Genomic DNA, 24784 nt, shown 5'->3' with positions numbered 1-24784 from the left:
CAACAGCTGTTTGAAGAAAGGGAAGGATATGGAGTGGATGAAGGACAATAACAATGTATACGGTAATAACGTAGTTTGAGAGGTAACAACTATCTTCGAAATGAGTTGAAACACTGAATGATTCATTGTAGGGTAGAAATTCTCTCTGCGGATTGCACCTATCCATTTTAGGTTAAGGGAATCTTTACTCAGAGGAAATCTGAAGCACAAACAGCCGTATAAGTACAATAGTTTGTCTTCTGTAACATAATACGGGCCAAAAATATTGTAGAAATTAAAGATTAACTAATCAGTGAAATGTAACATTCCTTCCTTCTTTATCTTTACATCTGTGTGCATTGCTGCAATTAAAAATAGCACACGAACTAAACCTGTACTTATTCATTTCAACCAAGCAAATGACCGCCCGTCGGCTGTTCAATTTGGGAGCATAACACTAGCGCCAGTGTGCGGTCTAGCGGTTATTTAGTAAGTCTATGGTTCGTATGAGAAGTTTCGAGTCTTTTCGAGTCGAGACTGTGGTCGAAAATAACCAATTTTATCGAAGTATCTTTGATCGATTCTTCTCGTAGGGGCGAACGAAAAGTGGAGAAGCAGACGACGATCTGAAAGCAGCTGGGTGGAGGAGGAACAAAGTATACTGTTTTCGGATTTATAATATCCACAATGTTTCATCAGTTTAATAATATTACAGGCAGACTCATCGGTTCATCTCACGTCCAGCCCTATTATCCTATTGTAAGAACTAAACTATTAATCTTTGCATCACTTTTCAAGGGCATTTCAAGTATAAGGTTCTAGAAATAGTGGGCCTACTTTGAAGTTTTATTCAGAGAAATTAAGTAAAAGGGCTAAAACTACGCCAACATTGCAATTGTTGATTAAAGTGATACTAAAAGAAAGTCATACTTTCTGCCATCACATTAGCTTTAAACTAGGTATAAATATTATCTTCCGAATATTTAAAAAATTTTAGAACACGGATTGCACCTACCAAATTATGTCTTAAAATACTAAAAAGAGCAGATTTGTCTGCGTTTGTCGAATGCGCATCATTATATTTACGAAAAGGCACTTTTCAGTGCCATTAATTTATTTTGTGTGCACAAAGTTAGAATTTTGAAGTAAGAGGGAAAGGGTGCAATCCATGTTCTGGAGTTTATCCAAATTTTAGAACACTGTGTGTTTTTTTTTTCATTTGAATTATGTAGTAGGCCAGACTATCTTCCTGCGACAGAGGCACACGGCACATATATTACCATTATAAACATTGGCAGGGGTAGGTATTTATGGAGATTAATTTTATCATTTGTGTTTTTTAATATTTGTGTCCGCGGAGGTTGTTGGAGATTGATTTGTACTCTTGGTGGAGATTAATGGAAATTTTGGAAAATACAATTATTTTAGAAATTAAACTTGGAGTAATAATTCAGTATGAATATTAATTACTTTCCAAATAATTAACATTAAAGGTTCGTTGGATTCTGGTAAAGGTGCGGTATGGTCAATAGACAATATTTGTTGGATTGAGACTGTATTTAACATACATTCATAAAAAAAAAAACGTTCAGCCCTCAAATTAACACTTTCAAATTATTAGTGGAATATTGAATTTTTTGAGTTCAGAACACCTGGAATACCATGTAATTTAGCCTACTTGGATATATAACAAATTCAAGTGAAAAAAAAAATCAGAAAAATGAAATATGAAATTCTCCATAAAACGACGCAATAGTAATAATTCGCGAATGTGTTCATATTTTGCTATTAGAACTCTATTTCGCGATTTGTTGCGAGTGTTTTATCCGCATATTATTAATCAGAATCACTTAATTCGTAAAGATTAATAAAATCTGTATTGTGATTTTCGCGATCTCCTTAAATACCTGGCCCTGTACATAGGCTATATTTTAATTAAATTTCAACATTTTCTTAGGTTAGACATACTGGTACTGTCAACTTCTTTTCACTGTAAATGGGAAGTAATGTTTCCTGGACCTCTGTTATGGTAAGATGACGGCCTGGCTAATGTTACTACATGATTTACCATTGTCACGGTAGCCAACGTTAACCTAAATGGGCAATTCAGCAGTGACTACAGTCTATACAAAACTAGAAAGGTATTGACAGTTCTCTCTCGCACATGCGGAAAGGGAGCGACATTGTGAAGTTGTGCAATAGTGCATTGCGACTCTCTGCGCCGCCTGTATGCCGTGTCGGAACTAAACAACTGAGACGAAATCGTAAACTCATAAATTTGTATCATATGGTAGTCTTTGAGCAGACATGATGATGATGATGATGATGATGATGATGATGATGATGATGGATCAATCTTCTTAATGTATCCAGTTGTTTGCTGACAACATAAAGTCCACTATAGTCCACTGTAGTCTATTCAGTTGCTATTTTTCACGAGAAATGAGGGGTATTTTGATCGGTGTTCATTATAGATGCCTGTTGCTAGTAGCCAGAGTTGGGGTGTAGTCAATATGTACTGCAGGGCTGTGTCTTCTGCAACCGGTACTGATGATTTTAATTTACTTCTTTTGTGGTTTATGGATGAACAGTATAGAAGAATGTGTTCCAGATCTTCATCATGATTATTACACCACAGACAAGTAGGATTATCAGAAATGTGAAATCGGTGTAGGTACAATTGCGTGACAATGTGACCTGTTCTGGCTCTTGTTAAAAATGTTTGAACATGTCTGGACAAGTTTTTGTACATTTCCAGGTCATTTGGTTTCTTTTGTACAGACTAACATTTTCCCTTTGTCAGAAGAGAGCCAATTGTTGATCCATAGGTTTGTAAAATGAGACTTCACTGAAGCAAAAGCACTGGATAGAGATATCACTTGAAGAGGTCTTGGTTACAAATATGTTGCCTGTTTTGCAATATTATCGACTTTCTCGTTTCCGGGTATACCACAATGACTAGGTATCCATTGAAATGTTATTTCCTTTTGAAATTTTTTTAGTTTACTTAGTTGTTTCTGAATTGGAATAATTCTATGTGCGTATAGGTTTGGTACATATTTAATTATATGAAATATAGCCCCCTTGGAGTCTGTAAGATGCAAATGGATTTTTCAGAAAATTGAGTAACACACTGAAGAGCAGCATCAATAGCTAGCAATTCAGTGTCAAGACTGGAGGAGGATGAACATGGTATGAAGTAACTTTCTTGATATTTTGGAATATAATACCCAGCTCCTGATGTCCCATTATTAGGATTTAGAGATCCATCTGTATAAATTTGAAGGTGATCCTTATATGTGCTGCAGAGTAGTTCCATGGCATCTAACTTAAGAATGTATGGAGGATCATTTTTAGAATGATTTCCTGGAATTTGTATGCTATGTTCTGGAATCACCCATTTCCATGGAGGAATTTCGTTCACAACTGGAGTTTTAGCAAGGAGTGTATCTCTGATATAGATTGGCATTTCTTCTTTGTTTATTTTATAGAAATTGCACAGGATATTATCTGACAGTTTGAAGAACATCTGAGATCTGAATGGGGCTTGCAATTTTAAATGTATTTATAGATCCTTTTGTAATACATAGTGTCTGACTGGTTGAATATTACATTCAATTTCTAGGACAACGGTTGATGTGGTTTTTGGTACTCCTAGGCATAATCTTAAGGCTGAGTTTTGAAGAACAGAAATTTTTTGTAGATGAGTTGCTGATGCTCCTCCCCTTATTTCACATCCATAGGTCAATTTTGATCATATGTAAGCATTATGAAACACGCATTGTCGTATTGTATTGTATTATATTTATTAACATTCCATGGTATTCATACATGCTTACAGCTAGAATATGGAACAAGTCAAAAAACTTAATACTATTATAAAATCTTAATTTATAGTCACAGTCTAGATGAAATATATACAGACGAGATTTACAATATAGTCTACTAGTACAACACATAGTTTTAGTATCAATTTCATGAAGTGTTATTGAATGTCATGAATTCACCTACAGAATAGAAGGCGTGAGAAATTAGATACTTCTTTAATTTGGCCCTAAATAATTTTATGTTTTGGGTTTCATTTTTTATATCGATAGGGAGGCTATTAAAAATTTTTACTGCCATATAACGCACTCCTTTTTGATAGCACGATAGACTTGCCGATGGAGTAATATGATCTGATATCTGATCCCCATTTCTTGTTAGCTATGATCTTCATGAGATTTAATTGTGGTAGACACTGCGAAGCAACATTGGTTAAATGTGTTTTCCATAAAAGTTTTTCATAAAAAATTAATCCTAGGATCTTGGGAGTTGGATTGTACTGAGTTTCTTGAGTATTCAAATAAATGTGAGGTTTATAGTTTTTTAAGCTATATCTTCTTGTGAAGACAGTATATTCAGTTTTTGGTTGTGAGGTAGATAGATTCCATTTGGATGCCCAATTACTGATATTATTTACAGCTGTTTGCATAACTGTTAAAGATTCATTTGGATCATTGTTCGTAGCCCATATTGTAACATCATCTGCATAGATACTTATTTTTATTGATTCTAGTTCACGTTAACACTTTGTTAAAAACATAAAATTGTTCAATCATACGTTAAAAAGTATTTAAATTTTTAAAAAGGGTTATATACCTTGGACGTCCCGTTTCGACGCGGTGTTGCGTCTTCATCAGTGTCCCATGAACTGCTGTTGATCTTGAATTCTGCGATTTGCATTTTTTTCAGTTGTAGGGGTGGGGGTGTGTTGCTCTTATGGTGGGGGCTGGTTATTTGTTTGTTGTGACATATCATGACATCGAACAATGTGTGGGTACCTCAAGTAGATTTTCGGTGTTGGACCCCGGACTCATTTCACCAGCATTATCACCTTCATATCATTCAGACGCTAAATAACCCGAGATGTTGATACAGCATCGTAAAATAACCCAATAAAAAAAGCTCAAGTGGAACATAGGTAAGTCATGTAACATTATAGTAAATAAATTCGGGTTTAAAACAGAACCTTGAGGTATACCATCTGTAATTTTTTTTGGATAAAGATAAATGATTATTTACTGAGGCTTGAATTGTTCGTTCATTAAGAAAAGAATGTAGAAATCTTAGCATTCTGCCTTTGATACCATGTTTCATAGATTGTAATAAAATGGATGTGTGGAGTATTATCAAAAGCGGCTTCAAAGTCTATCATTACAGCTAATGTGGTCTTCATTTCTGTGAAACCTTTATACATTTCTTGAGTAAAATATAATAGAGCTTTAGTTGTGCCACATGATGGTCTAAAGCCAAACTGATATGGGCTTAAAAGATTGAAAGTTTCAAGTCTCCAGGTTAATCTTCTTCTTGGTCTATATGATTTAGGATCCAATTTGTTTTTACCTGGTTTTTAGAATAGGAATTACTATTGCATTTTTCCAAGTTTTAGGATAAAAGCCTATTTTCCAAATATTATTGAAGAGATGGAGAATTTCTTGCCTAATTTTATCAGAGGAATTTAATAACATGCTGTTATGGATTTCATCCTCTCCTGTAGCAGAATTGGGTAATTTCCTAGAAGACGGGCAAAATCCAACATGGCTGACGAAAACTACAAAAAACGTTCTGCCAACTATGAAGTCCAAATGTCACCAAACATCGCAAAATCAAAGATGAAAAATCAAATATACGTTCATATTTTTAAAGAAGAACAAGCCCTTCAAAAAAATTAAAATATATTTAATTTTTCGCCTTTGATTTGTTTGGCGTTTAGTGGCATTCGAACTTCATAGTTGGTAGTACTTTTCTGGCAGTTTTCGTCCGCACTTTACCCCCAAAAATCACCAAAACACAAAACAAAACATAATAATTTATCAACTTATCAAATAAAATTCAATTCTCATTGACGTCTTCATCGACAACCACTTCACTTCCAGTATAAATGACACAGGCTTTAAGGCAATCTAACCTTAAACCATGCAGCCAACAAAGAACTAAACCATCACTTTGTCGTACAGTCAACTTTGCATAAATAAACCACGTCTTTACACTAAATGAAATTATCTTCGAACACTTATTACACCTTAACATCTACAGAAAATTCAGTAAATAATTCCTTTAAACCACAGGAAAACAGTGTTCTCCTCAACATTCAACACAATCGTTATTCACCAGCGAAAGAACGAAACCAAAATCGACACAAAATTTAATAAATAATTTCAGAATACGGATTCCTTCCTTTCCCTCTTACTTCAAAATTCCAACCTCGTGCACACAAAATAAATTATTGACACTGAGAAGTGCCTTTTCGTAAGCATGACGATGCGCATTCGACAAATGCAGACAAATCTACAATGTAACACCACTCACGTCAAACAACCAAGAACAACTGACAACGTCATTATCCATTCAAAATTAATGAAAATTCTAGAATAAATTACAACTATAACCAATCAAATCGAAAGAAAACCACAAAAATCATAAAATGACAAACTTTCAATAGCTTTAGCCATCAGACACAACATAACACCACTCACGTCAAACAACCAAGAACAACTGATAACGTCATTATCCATTCAAAATTAACGAAAATTCTAGAACAAATGACAACTATAACCAATAAAATTAAAAGAAGATCACGGCGACACCTAGTATAAAATCCTAGAACTAACATGTAAAAGTCACTAAAAGATCACTAACATTTAACTCTGAAATAAAAAAAGTTGGTAATACTTACTATATTCAACAAAGTGCCCGTCTTCTATGAAATTACCATTATTATTATGAAAAATGAGTTGAAAATTACTTGTGAGATATTGTTCTTCTTTGTTCATATATTTAGGCCATGATGGATTATTAGTCAGCCTTTGGGTATAGTGTGAATTTAAGAGTTCTGCCTTTTTAGTATTTTCTGTTATTATTGTTTGATTACTGTCTTTAAGGTGAGTGATATGTTCATAACTCTTGCCTTCTATGGCTTTAAATCTTTTCAATACAGTTGTAGGCAGAGTATTTTGGTTTAAGGACCCAACAAATCGCTGCCAGCTTGTTCTTTTAGCTTCAAGAATACTTCTTCTGAGATTTGCCCTTGCTTTATTATATTTTATTTTGTCCTCATTTTCATCCATTGTTTCTGAGCAGATTGCTGCTGTTTTCTCATGTAAGTTAAATCATCATTCCACCAGATGTTCATAGATCTAAAAGATTGTTGTTTGATAGTGGGAATAGACTGTTTTGCGGCAGTTATGATGATATTAATAATTTCTGAAGTTCTGGAATCAATAGCTTTTTGAGACAATGCTGTTTCATCAGTAAAATTGTTAAATCTTGTAGTTTATGATGAAGATGATAATCACTTTGTTGGGAAGTGTTGATTATTATGGTGATGATGATGATGATGATAATAATAATAATAATAATAATAATAATAATAATAATAATAATAATAAACTTGTACTTGCAATTTGGGAAAAGGAAATTGTACCAGAACAATGGAAGGAGTCCATAATCGTACCTATTTTTAAGAAGGGGGACAAGACTAACTGTAGTAACTTTCGAGGAATATCACTTTTGTTGACGTCGTACAAAATTTTGTCGAATATCCTTCTGAGAAGATTAACTCCATATGTAGATGAAATTATTGGGGACCATCAGTGTGGTTTTAGGCATAATAGATCGACTATTGATCAGATTTTTTGTATTCGACAGATATTGGAGAAAAAATGGGAGTATAAGGGTACAGTGCATCAGTTATTCATAGATTTCAAAAAAGCGTATGACTCGGTTAAGAGAGAAGTTTTATATAATATTCTTATTGAATTTGGTATTCCCAAGAAACTAGTTCGATTAATTAAAATGTGTCTTAGTGAAACTTACAGCAGAGTCCGTATAGGCCAGTTTCTATCTGATGCTTTTCCAATTCACTGCGGGCTAAAGCAGGGAGATGCACTATCACCTTTACTTTTTAACTTCGCTCTAGAATATGCCATTAGGAAAGTTCAGGATAACACAGAGGGTTTGGAATTGAACGGGTTACATCAGCTTCTTGTCTATGCAGATGACGTGAATATGTTAGGAGAAAATCCACAAACAATTAGGGAAAACGCGGAAATTCTTGTTGAAGCAAGTAGAGCGATAGGGTTGGAAGTAAATCCCGAAAAGACAAAGTATATGATTATGTCTCGTGACCAGAATATTGTACGAAATGGAACTATAAAAATTGGAGATTTATCCTTCGAAGAGGTGGAAAAATTCAAATATCTTGGAGCAACAGTAACAAATCTAAATGACACTCGGGAGGAAATTAAACGCAGAATAAATATGGGAAATGCTTGTTATTATTCGGTTGAGAAGCTTTTGTCATCTAGTCTTCTGTCAAAAAGTCTGAAAGTTAGAATTTATAAAACAGTTATATTACCGGTTGTTCTGTATGGTTGTGAAACTTGGACTCTCACTTTGAGAGAGGAACAGAGACAGGGTGCTTGAGAATAAGGTTCTTATAAAAATATTTGGGGCTAAGAGGGATGAAGTTACAGGAGAATAGAGAAAGTTACACAACGCAGAGCTGCACGCATTGTATACTTCACCTGACATAATTAGGAACATAAAATCCAGACGTTTGAGATGGGCAGGACATGTAGCACGTATGGGCGAATCCAGAAATGCATATAGAGTGTTATTTGGGAGGCCGGAGGGAAAAAGACCTTTGGGGAGGCGGAGACGTAGATGGGAAGATAGTATTAAAATGGATTTGAGGGAGGTAGGATATGATGGTAGAGACTGGATTAATCTTGCTCAGGATAGGGACTAATGGCGGGCTTATGTGAGGGCGGCAATGAACCTACGGGTTCCTTAAAAGCCAGTAAGTAGTAATAATAATAATAATAATAATAATAATAATAATAATAATCAACACTTCTGAACAAAGTACGTGCTCGCTGTGAAACAGTCGGCAACGTCGGCCTGTTGTCATGGTGTCTGATTGGCTAGTTTGAGCGGTTGCCATGGTGATGCTTAGAAGCTGCTGAACTGTCAATACCTTTCTAGTTTTGTATAGACTGTAATGGATATTGTATTTTCACCTAAGTTCATAGGTATTTAACGAAAAATAGTAACTATCTCTGCCAATTTTGAAGCAGTTGGATTTATTGGTTTGTGTCTGTGTATAGTGAAGGACGGCACAGCCTTCAACATGTATTTTGTAAATTGAGAGTCTGAATTGGACTGTATATCGGTAATCTAGTTTATTGAATTTTAACAGAACAAAATAATGTGAAGACAATTACAGTGACTATAATGATCGGGCTGTCAGCTCATATTGTTAGAGGTAATTTTAACTACGTGAAAGACAGAGTTGTAATATTCCTGTGTTAATTAATGCTAGGGCTTCAAAATTTTTTAGACCAAATGTTCTACCAGTACCATAAAGTGTTTGAAACAAATTCAAAGAAATATAGATTACTACGAAATTTCAAATTGTGAATATTCTAAACACTAATTTAATTATTTTTCATCACATAATCTTACTTTATAATTACTACTTCTTTGGCTCTACAGCCCTGGGTAGGTTTGGCCGCTTGGACGATAGCTTTCCATCTGATCCATCAGCCCTAATTCTTTCCATCCTCTTACTCTCATAGTTTCCATGTCCGTTGTAACTCTGTTTAACCATCTTAATTTTGGTCATCCCACTCTTATCCTATTATGTATTCTCCCTTGTAGCATTCTTTTAGGGATTCTATTCTCCGGCATTTCTTTGTACTTCGAAGCGTATTCATTCAGAATGTTCTGACTAAGGGAAGATCCTTTACTGTAAACCCAGCATTCTCCAATCTTTCCTATTTTCTGCCTTTCTTTTAAGTCTCTGCATTCAATTCATATAGTTTAACTAGTGGCTTGTGCAGCAAATGTTGCAAACTAAGTCCATTAGACGTTCAAATAAAAATTTTTCAGATCTATTTTCAATGAAGAATACCAGACATTTTGAAAGTTATTTGCTTCCATAATATGAAACATACTCCCTCTGAATGGTTTTTATGTCCAATACTTTTTCTTGAACCTATGTTTCCTATGTCTCTTGAGTTTCAACGCGAAAACGCAAGTAACAATGTCAGAATGATCAGTGGGTTTTTCATGTGGGAGTAAAGCAATTTCAGGTCATTGTGGATTGTAAAAGTCAGGTTTGCTATGCTTTCGAACAATAAACATAGCATTTTGGTATATCTGCTGCATGTTGAGATTGAAATGTAGAAGGTAAAATCATTTTATCCTGCTAAGAGATCTTGCTGAAATGATCGAGATACTACAAAATTTTGTAGGTCTCTTATTTTATCAGTAAGTAATACCATCTTTCCTTAGGAACTGTAATTTTTGCGCTCTCTCGAGTCAATACTGAAGAGAATGATGCATTAAATATCTACACCACACTGCCATTAAGTATATGAACAAGACCCAACCCCACTTGATTAATAACTATAAAAACACTTGATTTTTAATAACAATATTATTATCTTACATAAGTTTTATGTATATAATACCCACCACTCAGTAAATTATGGAAATGAAGATCTAATTTAACATATTCTCTATATCTACTTATGTAACCCCAAAACGTTTCACTTTCATATCATCATTTTTTTTTAGATTTAGATTTAGATTTAGATTTAGATTTATTTATTTAACCTGGTAGAGATAAGGCCGTCAGGCCTTCTCTGCCCCTCTACCAGGGGATTACAACTATAACATGAACAATAAGATTACAATTAATATCATCATGTAGCATTAATATGTATAATTAATGAAAAATAATCACATCATGGCATTAACTATAATGAAATTTCATTGCTAATGGTAATAATGTAATAACTACTGAAGCTTTCCTGGCGACGTGATAATTCGAAATTTTCTCGGGCTTCCAGCCAGGTCATAAGTTGGTGATCCACCGACGTTTCGAGGATGTTCATCTTCCTCATCTTCAGGATTAAATGATTATAATGTAATCAAACCACTTCAAGTTTTGTAGATTTCAATATCCAATATACAGCTGTACTCAGAAAATTACACACCACAGAATCAAACCTGTAAATTATTAAGTTTTGAAATTTTTAATAACCAATTGAATTTGAACTCTAAATATGTAAGCAATCCTGCAGGTCATGGCCTTCGTGTAATAGCTATTGTTTATTGTAGTGCGTGTTTTGTTTTATTCTGAAATCACAGCCGTGCTGAAATGCCATTAGACCTAGTTCTCAAAACTGAAGAAAGATGGATTTTTGAAAATAGGAAAATAACGTATGAAAATTGATATTTCACTGAGAACTACTATTTTTCTGAAAAAATTTGGGTTCCAAGCTTCAAAATGAGGGATCATTTATTAAAATCCGTTCAGCTGTTTTCCCGTAATTTCCATTACCAGTTCAAATTATATACATAGATGTTGTCGATCATCTGATATCATCTTCTGCCCCAAATTTTTTTTCCAGCATGCAATGTCTGCAGTTTTTCTTGGAAAATATTAATGCGGTAGCTTCCCGTTGTTTTCTGCACACTACTCTTTCGCATTTAAAAGATTCCAGAGGGCTCCAGCGTGGAGGTAAGGAGAGTGAATTTGACTAATTAGGCCGTCCGGACTTCACCGAAATTCACCAAGAATTTTTGTCGAGAGTTTTTGACTATCAGAGACCAGGAAATTCCAATTAGCTTCAAAGCTTATGAGAATTAGGAATTACGATAGTGGGAAAATTGCTTGAATGGTACATTTTTACAATAGCATTACCAAAAGAAGGCGGATAACAAGGATCCCTCTTCATCAAAGTATTAAGGGATAATTTGGGAGAGAGGGGTTTGATTGGAGTGGTGGCTTTCTTAGGTAAATGTGAGTATATGCAAGGTATACCGAAAGCCTGAACTAATTTAATGTAACCTGTTGCTGATTATTCCTTGCAAAAATTAATATTTTCTCTGCGATCAATAAGGAAATGCAAGGAAATGAGATGTGCTGCCCTTCCCTTTCTACCTCGACAGAGCAATTCTGCCTGTCCACACTTCTCCACTAGCATCTACTTTCACAGCAACTTTCTATCCTTATTCTGTTGTGAAGTTGGTGTCGGCACTCAAGTTGGGCGCGCTTCCGTACAGGGGCAGTGGCATTTCTCTAAGGTTAGAGCCGAGTTTAGGTGTGTGTGTGTATTAATCGAAAAAAAATGTCATAATATAAACATGCGTCCTATTCTCAATATTTTCTAGCCCCTAATTTTCGATTAATACACACACACCTAAACTGGGCTCTAACCTTAGAGGAAATGCCACTGCCCCTGTATGGAAGCACGCCCCTCAAATTTTATTTTGTTTATGGTACTGGTACATATGACCTAGCTGAAAGACAGGTATGTAAATGGGTCATTTGCAAAATTTGTATAACAAATGACGTCAATCAATTCTTACCTTTCCCATTATTGCATTTATAACGATAGAGTTATAAATTCCTAACAGTGAGTAGTTTCAATACTAATGTAGTAAACGTCACAAGAATTATTTCCTTCATGTGAATTATTTCACGAGAATAAAATAAAATTCTCATAGTAACAGCTAAAATGCTGTGTCCATACTAGTTAAGTTTTTAAAATAGAGCATGATTATGTCCAGATAAAGGTTTGTTTAATAATGTAATTGAGAAAAAAATCAAAGAAACATTTGATATCAAAACTTTTTCATTTATGTCTGAGTTTATATTTCCTTAAATATGATTGCATAATTACTCTAGTCCAGTAAGTCAGTCAGGTCTGTTACACCATTCTGTTCCTATGGATACACAGTTGAAAAGAAATCCCACAGATGTCAGCACAAGCCAAGATGATGCACAAAGAGTCATTTTGATTGTACTGCTATGTTCACCCATTTTGATTTGGCGAGATTGTGTGTCATACTCTTGCTTTATGTTTTAGTCTAAGCGTGCATTTTTACTCTGTCAGATCCATTTGTGTTGTGTTTTCCACAAATAACAACATATAAAGTCAAGATCAAGAGGACATAATAGTGTTCGTGTGCAGTAGTTAAGTTACTATTTTGAAGATTTTTAAGCAAACAAATTTTAGGTTAGCACATGCTTGTTTGCTTTGTCATGTCTGTTACCTGTCAGATCTGTTACTCCATGTCATGTCTGTTACATCATTGAAAACAGTGCTGTAAAGCAAGGTGAGTGTACAGTGGCTGATTACTATGGCAGAGACATTGCACTATATTAATACATGCAGAATATGCACTAAATAATACTTTAATTTTGACATTCTCAATCGTCCATTTGTTATACAAATTTTGCAAATGACCCACATACATTTGTACCTTAACGTGGTAACGCTATTGTAAAGAACCCCCCCCCCCCTCTCTTTTTTACTCTTGCTCAAGATCTTACACTACAGTGCACCAAATTTGAAACCATACCACTAAACAGCGCTTGTCCACAAGCTAATAGCAAAAAAATGTCTTGAACAGTTCATCTTTACCACTCTTTGTTGTTATTATATTGAAATTAGAAATAAAATACATAGCTTTATTTAAAATACTCGCCAGCCTCAAAGATTATGTTGGAAATGTTCATCCCTGATATACACCCATTTTTTTACATCTGTGAAAGAAAATTATTACCCAGATTAATTGCTTTCTTGTTATAAAGTGAATTTCTTACTTCGAATAGGCTGATGTCAGTAATTTTCTACAGCTGTTCAGCCTTTAGAGTATTGGCATTTATTCCCCAAAGCTAAAAACACAGGGTGTTAGATTTGTGGTGACTGTAGAGTTCTACTGTTTAATCAGTTATCTATCAGCTAGGGTTGCTACCTTTTGATATAAAACATTGAGAGACTTGTATCATATTGTGGGGAAGGGAAAAAGAAGTTTAAGGTTATATCATCATCGTTCCTGCAATAACTCCTATGTGCAAAATATAAAATTTTTCAGTAGGAAGAAAAAAGACATTTATTAATTCTATGGCAATGATACATAGGACAATGATACATAGGAGATTGTGAATTCTTACGTTTTCGAAAGAAGGAAATATAATTACATATTTGCTGTATCACTATTTAAGTTAGTTAATAGAGCAAAAATCTGAAAATCGATAAATATGTCACATAGGAGTTATTGCAGGAACAATGATGATATGAACCTTGTCGCTATAAAGGAAACAATTGGAAACTTTGTAATTTTTACCCTAAGTTTTTCTGGTGCTATCGTTACTGTTTAGTAGTAGTAGTTGTTGCTGGTACTGTTGTCTTTTGATGTTTCACGTTACTAATTGCTACTATGAAAAGAAGTTTTTCACTGCTAAAAATAAATGAAACTCCGTACAGGTCATTTTATAATTAAGTCTTATGAGAAGTTCATTCTTAATCCTTAACCTCTCAGGCCGGTTTGCCATATGTGTGTACAGCTTGTCAAAAAAAAATGGCCGCACTCGTGAACAGCGAATATTTTCTAAATCCACTTCAGATAGCAGTGATGTTACAATGATGCATGCGCTTATAGAAGCAATTTCGGAACTAAGATGTTTAAGCAGGAGCCATTCACATCTGCATCTCGTAGAGCAGTGGTAATGTGCTCGCTTAATGATTCGAAGGTTGAGTTTGAACCTTGTTCAAGTTATCGTTTTATTTTGTTATCATTCTTTAGTGATATAAATAATATTCAAGTTATCATTTGTATTCTGTTATTGTTTGGTGATATAAGTAATATAAATTTAATGTTAGATGTGAAATACAGTTGCATAATACTAGTGTTAGTTTTTTCTTCTTATATTATTACATTATACTATCCTGTAGTACAATAAAATGAAAAGGAGTGACGAGGTTTTGAACCTGAGATGTTGACATCTAAATTCCGACATTCTTCCGACTGAGCTACAAGTAAAGAAGCATATGCGGAAAAATTGGTCAATCCCCCTCCAAGACGTCCTGATGATTTGTGGAAGCTCATCCAGGATGCTTGGGATGCCGTGACTGAGAACTGAAAAGACCAGTCGATTCCATGTCCACTTGACTCCAAGTTGTGATTGAGATGGGAGGAAGATGGACTCAAATTTCATCTCTATTTCATAAAACTGTGTTCACTCCAATCTGTCTCGACACATGTTAACAATATATGCTTTATAGTTTCTATTTCGCCATATTTCGCACCTGTAATTTTCTACAGGGTGGTTCAGATCACTGGTAACAGTAATTTATTTCGGAAACTAGTGGATTAAAATTTTCGAGACAAAAAATATTTATAACTAAACCACATCATCAATCAGCTCTAACAGGAAATAGGGTCAATGGCGTATCACTTTAAAATTTCGAATGGGAGTCTCAGTGAAATAGGGTACAGTTTGATAGAGCTCTTCAAAACAACTTTCATAGGAAACGTTTTTATTAATTTCTACTCTTCAATGAGAAAATGTACGAAAAGGCAGTGAGTGCTTCAGATCAGTTGTAAGTCGTTTATTTCGGAAACTGGTGCATTAAAATTTTCGAGACAAAAATATTTATAACTCAGGGACATATGAACTTTCACTTGAGCTTGATTTCATCAATGAGCCCTAATAGGAAGTAGAGTCAGTGGCGTATCACTTCCAAATTTCAAATGGAAGTCGGGTCAAATAAGGTACCATTTGATAGAGCTCTTCAAAACAAACAACTTTCATAGGAAACATTTTTATCAATTCCTACTCTTTCAATGAGGATACGTACAAAAAGACAATGTCATCAATATTGAGAAATGTTGCAAGAGGAAAATGTAAACAAAACAATTAATGTTGACTTGTTACTGAAACACAGGACAATTCCATTAATTTTTATAAATGTTCAAACTGTCTGTGTTCTGAGCAGCACACACCTCTACTCTTCTTCTAACACTGTAAGCGACTCCTAACACTTTGGTGTGGTCAAGTGACTGGCAAGTCTCCCAGATTCGCTGTTTTATGTCATCTCTTGTTGTGGAACGATCTTGATAGATGATGTTTTTTAACCATCCCCAGAAATAGAAATCCAAAGGATTCAAGTCAGGAGATAGTGCTGGCCATGCCACAGAACCTCATTTCCCAATCCATTGCCCAAGGAAGAGCTGAATGGCTGTATCACGTGCCACCAAAGAGAAATGAACTGGGCAACCATTCTGCTGAAGCCACATTACTGCTCGTGTTGCCAGTGGTATGTCCTCCAAAAGCTGGTTGAGTATGTTCTTTGGGAAGTCAGCATACATGACAGTATTTAGAGCACCTTTAAAGAAATGAGGTTCAATGATTCGGTGTCTGTAGATGCCACACCAGACACTGACACTTCACCTATGCTGGTTGTCCACTTCTCTCAGCCAGAGAGGATTGACTTGAGACCAGTAGTGAGCATTATGGATATTGACATTGCCATTGCTCTTGAATGTTACTTCATCTGTGCAAAGAATATTGCGATGAAACCGATGGGTTTTACCTGACAACCAATTGGAGAAAACCACAAGACTCTGAAAATTTTTTCTTTCAAGCTGCTAATGTATATTGATGTTGTAAGGATGGTATTTACTGCCACTCAGAACTTTCCACACCGTTGTCTGACTAATATCGGATTCCCTAGCAATTCTCCTGGTCGAGTCATGAGGATTGACAAGAACGGCAGCAATGACATCAGCTGATATCTCGCCTTGCACAGGTCTCTGTTACGTATATTTTGATTATGGTTAGGCTGCAGCTGTCCAGTTGCTTGTACACGAGCAGCAAGATGGATGAAAACAATGCAAGACTGACAAACATTTTGCGGGTATATACACACACTCAACAGCCTGGAAGTTTCTATGAGATTCTCCCAATATCAGCATATCAAAACCTTCTTGATTGTGTAAACCATTACTGTTTGTAGTACGTAGGAGGTATTTTTAATCACTCTTAACTTTTAGGTACTTATTTTATTAGTCACAAAAATTGCAAAACTTGACAGATGTACATATATAGCTACAGAGAAAACAAAACACTTCCTTCTTAATGTAGGCCTACATTGTCGAGCAATTCCACCTGAGCCTATCTGGCTAAGTGCATTGTACATGTAGACCTGGCCGTACGTACTGTAGGTACTGTATTGCAGCGAGGAAAGGGGAAAGGGTAATTTACTTGTATTCACCCCTCGACAGTGCTGCCGGCCACCAGGGCTACACTCAGCCAGGTAATTGTGCATGTGTACTATGTCGACATCAAATGGACTTATCTTGTTTATATTTCCTTCTTGTAACATTTCTCAATATTAATGGCATTGTCTTCTTGTACGTTTTCTCATTGAAAGAGAAGAAACTAATAAAAACGTTTCGTATGAAAGTTGTTTGTTTTGAAGAGCTCTATCAAATGATACCCTATTTGACCCTATTCCCATTTGAAATTTGAATGTGATACGCCACTGACCCTACTTCCTATTAGGCTGATTGATGAAATCAAGCTCAAGTGAAAGTTTACATGTCCCTTAGTTATAAATATTTTGTCTCGAAAATTTTAATGCACTAGTTTCCGAAATAAATGACTTAAGGTGGTCCGAATCACCCATTGCCTTTTCATACATTTTCTTATTGAAAGAGCAGGAATTAATAAAAACGTTTCCTATGAAAGTTGTTTGTTTTGAAGAGGTCTGTCAAATGGTATCCTATTTGACCCTGACTCCCATTTGAAATTTTAAAGTGATATGCCACTGACCCTACTTCCTGTTAGAGTTGATTGATGAAATCAAGTTCATATGTAGTTTAGTTATAAATATTTTTGTCTCGAAAATTTTAATCCACTAGTTTCCGAAATAAATTACTATTGTGGGTGGTTTAAATCACCCTATGTATTATCTCTGAAACCTCTCAATTTCCATACTGCTGTCCTAATCCATGCAAAACCAATTCTAGTTATTTCTGTCACATATTGTTATATATGGTCCTTGACTCCATACAATTTTAACTTTCCTGTAATTTTGTAGTGAAGTTTTGTCATTCATGTAACTAAACATTTGTTGGTTTTCTATATTGTTACACCTTTGTCTTATAATACTCAAAACATTAGTTTGATTTTCATGATTTTCTGTCCACAATTGTCCCAGACCAATCTTGTCAAGTTCATTTTTTAAAGTGCTAGCCCAATTCATTTTATCAGTCTTAATTTCGTTTTCTTCCAATTTTATAATTCTAAAACAAAATTTTGCTATTTTTACCATAATTTCTCCCCTACTCCTACACCAACCACATTCCAGCATTGCTGTTCTCCGGGGTGCCAAGTTGGGAAGTTGCAAAACTTGTTTACAATATTTATCTTGTATTCTATCTATTTTTTTCCACCATAGAACAGTCTGATTTCTGTCAGTGAACTATATACGTTATTGAGAGTTTTTATGTCAATGTTTGGTATTTCAGCTAGCCACATATTAATTGCTACCAATGCTTGCCCACCATTCAAAGTTGCTTTATGAAGTTGTTTATTCCATTTCCCCTGTGAATCAAGTATTACGCCCAGATAATTGGTTTAATTGGTTCCACATTCCGAGGCTAAGAACCATTTTTCTTCTTTCTTAAGTTTTACACCTTTTTTAAACACAATGACCTTTGTTTTCTTTACAGTCACTCTTAATTTACTGTCGGTGACTCGGGAGAAGACGACCACGGAGTGAGGAAAAAGGGTAGTTAATAGAGAATGTTACGACAGTAGTGCAATACTTATAGTACTATTAAGCAGAAATAATGTTTCTACTTAATAGTAGTACAAGTATTGCACGTGATGTCGTAATGTTATCTATTAACCACCCTTTTTTCTCACTCAGCGCTCGTCTTCTCCTGAGTCACCGACTATATATTCATTACAATATTCTTCTATAGCAGCGTTTCTCAAACTCTTGAAGTGGGGACCACTTTTTAAAGTCAGAACAGTTCCGCGGACCACCTTACGCTTGTTCCCTTCGAAAGAAAATTGATCATTTTCGTAGCATATTTTGATACCAGTATACTTATACATTAAAATTGAATGAAGGTTCGGTATTTCGGTCCTCTGTTATGGATTCGGGTGGTCCCTGGCTGGGTTACAGGCGCGGCGCCAGATGTGCAGGGAAAAGATGGCGAGAAACACCACGTGTATATTGCTTTAAATTCCTCTTTCGTTGCTGAGAGTAGAGTGAGAAGTCGATAGATGGGTAGGATAATAAATTTCATAAAATGTCAGTACTGGGAGAAAAAGTGAAATTCGATTGCCATGTGTCATTTCCAAACTCTGAGATTTTCAGCTATAGTGTGATATGCAATTCGTTTGAATTTTATTTTTTATTCTATCTTGTTTGAAAGACCACAAGGGCAGACCTCGAGGACCACAGGTAGTCCACGGACCATAGTTTGAGAAACGCTGTTATATAGCATTTAGTTATTTCTGTAATCCCATTGCCGTTATTGCATTACACACTAAATCATAAGCATACAACAAACCTGGTATATTTACGTTACTAATTACTGGTATATGCGCGTTACTTTTGCTAATGTGTTCTAATATATCGTCTATGGTATATATAAATTGAAGAGATGTGTACTAATTGGATAACCTTGTCTGACTCCCACATATTGGCTAAATGTTTGTCACTCTGTCAGTGTTAGCTCTTACATAAAACTTTGTGTTATATAATGCTTGTAAATTCTTAATCATATTAATACTGAGTCCCTTTTTTGTCAAATTATACCACACTGTCGCTCTGTTTACTCTAGCAAAGGCTTTTTCAAAATATATAAAAGCACAATAAATTCTACCTCATTAAAAATTTAAATATTTATCAACTATTGCTGATAATACGAAAATGTTATCTGTTGTTCTACAACCTTTTCCGAAACCTTTCTGAAAATTTGATAATATTCCATATCTTTCTGTCCATATATTTATACGTTCAGCCAAAATTCTAAAATAGATTTACCCCAATACAGAGATTAGCAAAATTCCTCGGTAGTTATTTACATCATCAATGCTTCCTTTCCCCTTGTAAATTGGATGTATAATAGATGTCTTCCAGGCTTTGGGAACTAATTCTGCATTCATTTCATAACTTTATTAAATAATGTAACCAAAATAAATAGGTATAGTATCTGACACAGAAACTAAAAAAGTGATAGAGGATTAATAGTATTTCTGTAATTGCTTGAAACATTTATGCTGTATGTGATTGTATTATGAGCATGGTTGGGTTTATAAGGATGTTTGGGATTTGAAAGAAAAGTTTGATATTTAAATTTTTGCCCTCCCAATCCCTGCTTTTAAATGTAACAAGGCAGACAGAGCTTACTCGTTAACTACTTCATAACTATTTTCTCTTTCCATGAGGCCTAGTCTCGACAATAGTACAATTTAATATAGTCGAAATTATTCGTACATAAATATGATGTCGATTTTTGAAATTGTGATGAATGTTGTGTGGTTACAGAGAACTGGATTCGTTTTGGAAATTAATACCATTGTTAAATAGGTTAATTTAGAATTACATTATGATGGCATTTCTTTACTATTGCGTTACCACGTTAAGATACAAATGTATTTACATCCTTGGGTCCTAGTCAAGTCATATCAGTGATGTGGCGTGAGTATTACATGGGTGTTACCAGTCATTAATCAATACAACTTAGCCTGACCACAACATTAGAACTTTATTCAGACTTACCGGTACTGTGATATTGTAGACTACTGTATTGAAGTTCGATTCTGCGAGTCTTCTGTAAGAAGAGATCTATGACAGTCATTGAACATCTGTCCTTTTTTCATGTTACAGAGTTTGGTAACTTCCGGTAGAGCTTCTGTGAGACCAATGACACGCAAGTTCAAACCTAACTCATACACAGATTTGTTAGCACATTCGGGAGGAGAATATATGTACGACAGTTCATTTTTCAATCGCATCATGTTAAAGAATGACCCATAGTTTTGCATCAAGATCTGAAAGGGTTTTCCTGGAAACACTTCTGCGAAGTTCATATACCTCTCAGAATTGAGCAATGCTAGGAATTCCAGTTTGTCAATGTCTGAAAATTTGGCTATCATTTGTCATTTTAATGTGTCAGTGATTTCATAGAATAGCCCCAGAAAGGAAGTTTTATTCTCTTTGTCAATGTGATCACGTCTCACTTTCTTTGAGTGCAGAGTCTCCAAATTTTCACATTATCTTTCCATCTTAGACCAAATAGTGTCAAAACTGTCACGAACATTTGGATACTTTAAAGTAGAAAGGTGCAAAGTGCCAAAATCATAGAAAACGAATTTATTATGCAGAAAAGTGCAATGTGCCTAGGAGGATGATGTATGAAAGAGGCTACATCCACTTGTGTTTCTTAAGCGAGATATTTAGATGTTACGTTGCCAGCACCATGCAGTTTCAGACGGTAAGCTGCATCATAGAATGCAATGGATCTTCAACAGGTCATGTTTGTGCCCAAACTTACACACAGCGAAATGTTTCACAGATGTCAGCTTTCACGTTATAACTTTGGCGTTTGTGTATGTGATACAATGCAGTCTTATATGTGTATGTGGGATGAAAGCATCGCGAGTAGAGGTGCCAATGAGATTGCCTTGTGTGTACTAAAACTGATGAATATGGACACAACAAACAAGAAGAATCTGATAACTGTGCAGCTGAAAACAAAAATCGTGTAATGGTTTTCATGTGTCTCTTTTTAGTTGCCATTGGTTTATTTGAGCACATAGAACAACGTTTCCTTCTCAGCGGCTACAGTTTCTTGCAATGCGATTCTGATTTCGCTTTGATTGAAAAACGACAAAGTGACAAAAGCCTTCATTCCTAGTGACCTGCTTAAAATCGTACAAGACTCTAAAGTTGTAAAACCATTTCAAACCGTTTCAATGCTAGAGTCATATTTCCTTAATATGCAAGATGTTGCTGATCAACTAATTTTCATCAAGAACTTGAATATTTCTAAGGCATGTTGCATTCAGTATGATGATAGTAAAGCAGGTAGTGTTTCTGTGAAATAGTCCCATGATAATGAAGCAGTGCATACCATTAAAGTGCTTAAAAAGGAAAAAAATAAAAACATGAAAGATGTGCAGTCAGCCTTGTTTTTAATTAAAGCATAAGATAGGGAAATTACTGAAGAAAAGAAGGATCTACTAGCAATGACTCCCTAGCTTCCAAATAAGGAGCATGGGCAGTTCTACAGGCAGATCTGTGAGTAAAAATTGCTCCAGAATAGGAAAAAATAGGTATTGGACTTTGCACCATTCTACTGCAACTGTACCCATTACTTAACCCTTTTCACAATCTGTGTTATATAATTAAATATGGAAAAATAATGTCTTTACATACCACTATTATTAATGAGTAAACACTGTACTATTGCTGTTTTCTATCAGTAAAAAACATGACACAAATATGTGTACAGTTGTCAAAAAAAAAAAAAAAAAAAAAGTGGCCGCACTCGTGAAGAGCGAAAATTTTCTGAGTCCACTTCGGGTCACGGCGATGTTACACAATGCATGTCCTTGTAGAAGCAGTTCCGGAACTAGGGAATTATTTCATATCTGCTTCTCGTAGACCAGCGGTAGAATGCTCGCTTAATGATTGAAAGGTTGGGAGTTCGGGCCTTGTTTAAGTTTTCATTTTATTTTTTAATCGTTCTTTAGCGATATAAATAATATTCAAATTATAATTTGTATTCTGCTATCGTTCTTTCGCCTTATAAATAATATTCAAGTTACCATTAATATTCTGTTATCGTTCTTTCGCGATATAAATACTCTGAATTTATATAAGAAATTATTGTAATATAAATAACTATTTTTCTTTGTAAAATAGGTAATTTTATTTAAATAATTAATTATATATAATATCTTATATTAATTAAACAAACCGATATTTATCATTTATATTGTGTTATCGTTCTTTAGTGATCCTGTATAAATAATATTGAAGTTATTTATATTCTGTTATCGTTGTTAGCGATATAAATAATATTCAATTTATCATTTATGTTCTGTTATCGTTCTTTAGCGACATAAATAACATAAATTTAATATTAGGTTTGGAACAATACAGTTGCATAATACTGGTGTTAGTTTTTTCTTTTTACATTATATTATTTTCAAACACGTTAAAATGAAAAGGAGTGACGAGGAATTGAACCTCAGACGTTTACATCAAAATTCAAACGTTCTTCCGACTGAACTACGAGGGCACAAGTAAAGAAACATTTGCGGAAAAATTGGTCCAATTCCCCGCCAAGATTTTCTGACGATTTGTAGAAGTTCGTCCAGGATGCGGGGGACAAAGGCTAATTGGGATTTCCTGGTATCTGATCGGGTCAAAAATCCTGATAGAACTAATATTTAACCCTTGCGATGAATTTCGGTGAAGTCCGGAGGGCCCAATTAGTCAAATCCACTCTCTTCACTGCCACGCTTGGGCCCCCTAGAATCTATTAAGATTCGAAAGGGACAGTGGTGTGCAGAAAGCAATGGGAAGTTAATGCATTTATCCTTCCCAAGAAAAACTGCAAACATTAGCAAAGGAAGCTTTTAACAGAAAAAGAAGCATCTTCTGCGACCTCTGCAAAAAGAACTAAGGAACAGACTAGTGAAGTGTTTTGTGTGCACTGTATGGGGAAAAAACTTGGACATTACGATGAAATGAAGAGAAACATATAGAAGCATTTGAAATGTGGATGTGGAGAAAAATGGAACGTGTGAAGTGAACAGACAGAATAAGAAATGAAGTTGTATTGGAAAAAGTGGATGAAGAAAGTATGATGGTGAAACTGATTAGAAAGAGAAAAAGGAATTGGTTGGGTCACTGGTTGAGAAGAAACTGCCTACTGAGGGTTGCACTGGAAGGAATGGTGAACGGGAGAAGAGTTATTATGAAATCCAAGTGGTATTCCTATTCACCAACTTACACATACAGGCACACAGGTATACGAATAAATAGACGTAGACACACAGTACCGGTGCATGAGGGACGACTTCCTGGTTCACTGAAGCTGGATCTGTTGACTTCCAGCAACTACTCAATACAAATCTATATGATCAAGGTACACCTAACTTGCATTCAAAGTAACCAAATGCAGGACTTAGTGATCAGTAACGAAACACTTGGAAATGAGAAGTATATGCTGCCCTTCACTGCTGCCTACCCCTTCCACTTTTGCAGCAGCTTTCACCCGTATTTCGATGTGAAATTGTTGTTTTGTTTTTGGTACATATGACTCGACTAGAACCCAAGTACATAAATGCATTGTACCTTAACATAACGCTATTGTAAAGATTATCTTAACTATTTCTGTCTGTATACTCCCTGCATTTATTAATCATCCCCATTTGTGTAGGTATAATAATTTTTTATTACTTTAAAACTAAGTTTAATATTTCGTTAAGCTTAAGCTTTTTCACATTAAAAATGTTTCACGTGAGTCTTTTCCAAGTCCATCTGATACTGAAATCACAGACTTTTACAGCAACTTTTTAATGTCTCCCCTTGTATAATAATAATAATAATAATAATAATAATAATAATAATCGTGGTGCTACAGTCCTTGAAGGGCCCAGACCAACCAGCCGGCTGGTGGCCTCACGTTCACATGCTGAAACAGAGGTGGACGATCATACAACCAGAATGGAGGTATCGTATGGTTAGCACAATGATCTCTCCAGCTGTTATAGCTGCCTTTCGCTACCTGGCATAAGTCCCCAAGTGCATCACGATGCACATACACTGGCCGAAATTTCATGAGAAAATTTCCTCAAGAGGACTCGAACCAGCACACATTCTGTAATGCGAGTCCTAGGCAGGATGCCTTAGACTGCAGTGCCATG

At 35.1% G+C, this 24784-nt stretch overlaps 1 protein-coding gene across 1 annotated transcript in view; it reads left to right on the top strand.

The window, feature by feature from the left end:
- The first annotated feature begins 552 nt into the window (after nt 1-552).
- LOC138715469 (cytochrome c oxidase subunit 7A1, mitochondrial-like) overlaps nt 553-24784 on the top strand; it is a 36277-nt gene continuing 12045 nt past the window's right edge. The window contains exon 1 of the mRNA XM_069848403.1: nt 553-738. Coding sequence (XP_069704504.1) covers nt 667-738 — 72 coding nt within the window. The 5' untranslated portion in view covers nt 553-666. The remainder of the gene's footprint in view (nt 739-24784) is intronic.

This window comes from Periplaneta americana, chromosome 15, assembly GCF_040183065.1.
Source record: "Periplaneta americana isolate PAMFEO1 chromosome 15, P.americana_PAMFEO1_priV1, whole genome shotgun sequence".
NCBI lineage: Eukaryota > Metazoa > Arthropoda > Insecta > Blattodea > Blattidae > Periplaneta > Periplaneta americana.
Note: the sequence above shows the minus strand (reverse complement) of the source record. Positions and strands in the feature narration are given on the sequence as shown.